The sequence below is a fragment of the Oncorhynchus mykiss genome, chromosome 30 (genome assembly GCF_057628025.1).
Source record: "Oncorhynchus mykiss isolate SJ-2025 chromosome 30, ASM5762802v1, whole genome shotgun sequence".
NCBI classification, from domain to species: Eukaryota; Metazoa; Chordata; class Actinopteri; order Salmoniformes; family Salmonidae; genus Oncorhynchus; species Oncorhynchus mykiss.
Genome location: NC_143051.1, coordinates 10,460,229 through 10,465,000, shown reverse-complemented (window position 1 = coordinate 10,465,000; position 4,772 = coordinate 10,460,229). Strand labels below are relative to the sequence as shown.

Genomic DNA, 4,772 nt, shown 5'->3' with positions numbered 1-4,772 from the left:
GTGTGTGTGTGTGTGTGTGTGTATGTGAGCCCCCACGAGGTCAAATTCTATTTCTAGGGGGTTTAAGTCTAAGATTAGAATTAGTGTTAGGGTTATAATTACGTTAGGAGCTAGGGATAGGGTTAAGGTTAGGGTTATAATTACGTTAAGGGTTAGGAGCTAGGGTTAGGTTTAAGGTTAGGGTTAGGAGCTAGGGATAGGGTTATGGTTAGGGTTAGGAGCTAGGGATAGGGTTAAGGTTAGGGTTAGGAGCTAGGGTTAGGTTTAAGGTTAGGGTTAGGAGCTAGGGATAGGGTTAAGGTTAGGGTTAGGAGCTAGGGATAGGGTTAGGGTTAAGGTTAGGGTTAGGAGCTAGGGTTAGGGTTAAGGTTAGGGTTAGGAGCTAGGGATAGGGTTAAGGTTAGGGTTAGGAGCTAGGGATAGGGTTAGGGTTAAGGTTAGGGTTAGGAGCTAGGGTTAGGGTTAAGGTTAGGGTTAGGAGCTAGGGATAGAGTTAAGGTTAGATTTTGGGGTTAAGGTTAGGGTTAGAATAGGGTTATAATTACATTAAGGGTTAGGGTTAGGAGCTAGGGATAGGGATAGGGTTATAATTACGTTAAGGGTTAGGGTTAAGGTTAGGGGAAAACAGGATTTTGAATCGGACTGAATTGTGTGTCCCCACAAGGTTAGCTGTACAAGACTGTGTGTGTGTGTGTGTGTGTGTGTGTGTGTGTGTGTGTGTGTGTGTGTGTGTGTGTGTGTGTGTGTGTGTGTGTGTGTGTGTGTGTGTGTGTGTGTGTGTGTGTGTGAGTGAACAGGTGCTCCAGTGTAGTTATTTCACTGGATCAGCCCTTCATATAAGGAAATGAGTCAATTGAAAGAAATTCATTAGGCCCCCTTCCAGCCAATCAAAAGGGCTTTATTACAGATAGAAATACTCCTCTGCACAAAATTTGAGAGAAATAAGCTTTTTGTGCATATGGAACATTTCAGGGATTTTTTTTTCTTCAGCTCATGAAACACTTTACATGTGTTTATATGTAGGGGCGGCAGGTAGCCTAGTGGTTAGAGTGTTGGGCCAGTAACCGAAAGGTTCCTAGATTGAATCCCCGAGCTGACAAGGTAAAAATCTATCCCCGGTAGGCCGTCATTGTAAATAAGAAATTTGTTATTAACTGACTTGCCTAGTTAAAAAAAAACTCCCCTTCACCATGCAGTCAAACACATTAATCAGAGTAATTATGCTACAGACAGTAGAGTAGGCAAATACTGTGCTTCTAAACAATGTCCCGCATAAGAACTATGGACATAATTCCACTACCAAATCAATATCAGGCTAATATCCCATGTATTCCCTGTGAGATTGGTGTTGTAATGTTATGTAGGCCTTGTTAGGAATGCTACAGGTCCCAGGTTGACTCATTTGTTAAATTAATTTATGACTAATTAGTGAATTAACAAGCAGCTCTGACTTAATTACTGTGTAGCTGGGCTCTTGACAGATCAATAACAGGATCAATGCCGCGATAAACATAATCAACAACTTTTCAATGCCTGAAGAGATTAATAATATAAGGCTGAGAGTATAACAGTATGCAAAAATGTATTTGATAGATGCAGTGCATTGATAGGCTATATGTGGTTTTCATTGTTATTGACACAATAAGATGTGTCAGTGCAACGTCACGTCGGGGACGCTGATAGATGACCAGCAGGGTGACGAGTCGGGACATTGACGAGTCGGGACATTATCGTCCATTGTTTGTAATCTATGTATGCTTGTGTTCCCTCATGTGCTTTATGTATTGATTTGTTGTTAATTAAAAAATATACATTTTAAAAATAATAATAATAATAATCCAGACTGGTCTCATAAACTAGACATAGCATAATAAACGCAAATCCGGGACACTCGGACATTCATTCATTGTTAATGATTGCTTTATTCATTCATCTGTGGCACCCATTGACACAATGAAGATGTTATCCATTTAATAAAGATACGTCTCCATTCGTTATTTCTGCAGTAGCCTCGCCGAGCTATCAAGGTATATTCTGTCACTCACCGGAATGAGAGCTCCCGCTGGTGATGTTAGCGGCCAAAAGCAGGAAGAGCGGCACAGGATTGTCGTATTTACGTAGCCAGGAAGTCATATCCACACCAGGAGCAGGCTTGTAGTCGAGACACCAGCAGCAGCTCCGGTCACAGGCTACTACTGACACTATCCGATAATCAACCGGGAAATACCTTGCGTCCGCGCTAACAAGAAGCAGCGCCGGGAATGCACGGTGGTCGTTGGTGCATCGGTGCATTTTTTTTTTAATTTCCCCCCATTCATCTGCTTCATGTAGAATCACCCGGCAAGCTTTAAAGCGAAAAGGAGAAAGTGAAAACGAGACATCTCTCTTTCTCTCTCATCGTAGCAGCTGTTGTTTTGTGCATTCCCCAGCACATCCTGCGTCCCAGGAGAGACTGAGCCCGTTCGAATAACAAATGATTGGTTTCTTCTTTGCAATGTTTCAACCTTGAGCGTTTCACGTCCATGTGCTAATTTTCTCCCTGCATGAGAAATTCGCTCCCTCTCTCTTTATCTCTCTCTCAATTCATTTCAATGGGCTTTATTGGCATGGGAAACATATGTTAACATTGCCAAAGCAAGTGAAATAGATAATAAACAAAAGTGTAATAAACAGTAAAAAGTTACAGTAAACATTGCACATAGTATGCTGTGTTGTAACGATGTGCAAATAGTTACAAGTACAAAATGGAAAATAAATAAGCATAAATATGGGTTGTATTTACAATGGTGTTTGTTCTTCACTGGTTGCCCTTTTCTTGAGGCAACAGGTCACAAATATTGCTGCTGTGATGCACACTGTGATATTTCACCCAGTAGATATGGGAGTTTATCAAAAATAGGTTTGTTTTTTAATTATTTGTTGATCTGTGTAATCTGAGGGAAATATGTGTCTCTAATATGGTCATACATCAGGAGGTTAGATAGTGCAGCTCAGTTTCCACCTCATTTTGTGGGCAGTGAGCACATAGCCTGTCTTCTCCTGAGAGCCAGGTCTGCCTACGGCGGCCTTTCTCAATAGCAAGGCTATACTCACTGAGTCTGTACATAGTCAAAGCTTTCCTTAAGTTTGGGTCAGTCACAGTGGTCAGGTATTCTGCCACTGTGTACTCTCTGTTTAGGGCCAAATAGCATTCTAGTTTGCTCTATTTTTTTGTTAATTCTTTCCAATGTGTCAAGTAATTATCTTGTTGTTTTCTCATGATTTGTTTGGGTCTAATTGTGTTGCTTTCCTGGGACTCTGTGGGGTGTGTTTGTGTTTGTGAACAGAGCCCCAGGACCAGCTTGCTTCAATTTAATCAGAAGCCACTGCCAGATTTCTGGATTGGGCTGCGCTCAGAGTTTCTTGCCTTGGCAAATCGCGCTGTTATGACACTGATGCCCTTTGCAACCATGTACCTATGTGAGAGTGGATTCTCGGCCCTCACTAGCATGAAAACTAAATACAGGCACAGACTGTGTGTGGGAAATGATTTAAGACCGATACTCTCTCCAAATACATCCCAACATTGCAGAGTTACAGTGGCTTGCGAAAGTATTCACCCCCCTTGGCATTTTTCCTATTTTGTTGCCTTACAACCTGTAATTAAAATAGATTTTTTGGGGGTTTGTATCATTTGATTTACACAACATGCCTACCACTTTGAAGATGCAAAATATTTTTTTATTGTGAAACAAACAAGAAATATGACCCCAAAAAACTGAAAACTTGAGCGTTCATAACTATTCACCCCCCGAAGTCAATACTTGGTAGAGCCACCTGTTGCAGCAATTACAGCTACAAGTCTCTTGGGTTATGTCTCTAAAAGCTTGACACATCTAGCCACTGGGATTGTTGCTCATTATTCAAGGCAAAACTGCTCCAGCTTCTTCAAGTTGGATGGGTTCCACTGGTGTACAACAATCTTTAAGTCATAACACAGATTCTCAATTGGATTGAGGTGGGGGCTTTGACTAGGCCATTCCAAGACATTTAAATGTTTCCCCTTAAACCACTCGAGTGTTGCTTTAGCAGTATGCTTAGGGTCATTGTCCTGCTGGAAGGTGAACCTCTGTCCCAGTCTCAAATCTCTGGAAGACTGAAACAGGTTTTCCTCAAGTATTTAGCGTCATCCATCATTCCTTCCATTCTGACCAGTATCCCAGTCCCTGCAGATGAAAAACATCCCCACAGCATGATGCTGCCACCACCATGCTTCACTGTGGGGATGGTGCTCTCAGGGTGATGAGAGGTGTTGTGTTTGCTCCAGACATAGCATTTTCCTTGATGGCCAAAAAGCTACATTTTAGTCTCATCTGACCAGAGTACCTTCTTCCATATGTTTGGGGAGTCTCCCACATGCCCTTTGGCGAACACCAAACTTGTTTGCAAATTTTTTTCTTTAAGCAATGCCTTTTTTCTTGCCACTCTTCCGCAGAGCCCAGCTCTGTGGAGTGTATGGCTTAAAGTGGTTCTATGGACAGATACTCCATTCTCCGCTGTGTAGCTTTGCAGCTCCTTCATGGTTATCTTTGGTCTCTTTGTTGCCTCTCTGATTAATTCCCTCCTTGCCTGGTCTGTGAGTTTTGATGGGCGGCCCTCTCTTGGCAGGTTTGTTGTGGTGCCATATTCTTTCCATTTTTTAATAATGGATTTTAACGGTGCCTCGTGGGATGTTCAAAGTTTCTGATATTTTTTTATAACCCAAACCTGATCTGTACTTCTCCACAACTTTG

General features: G+C 42.0%; 1 protein-coding gene across 1 annotated transcript in view; it reads right to left on the bottom strand.

Annotated features, from left to right (window-relative positions):
* The window catches only part of LOC110489377 (integrin beta-8), a 74,903-nt gene extending 72,331 nt beyond the window's left edge, over positions 1–2,572 (bottom strand). Inside the window, exon 1 of the mRNA XM_036971572.2 lies at positions 2,046–2,572. Within this exon, the coding sequence (XP_036827467.2) occupies positions 2,046–2,292 (247 nt within the window). The 5' untranslated portion in view covers positions 2,293–2,572. The remainder of the gene's footprint in view (positions 1–2,045) is intronic.
* Positions 2,573–4,772: the final 2,200 nt, after the last annotated feature.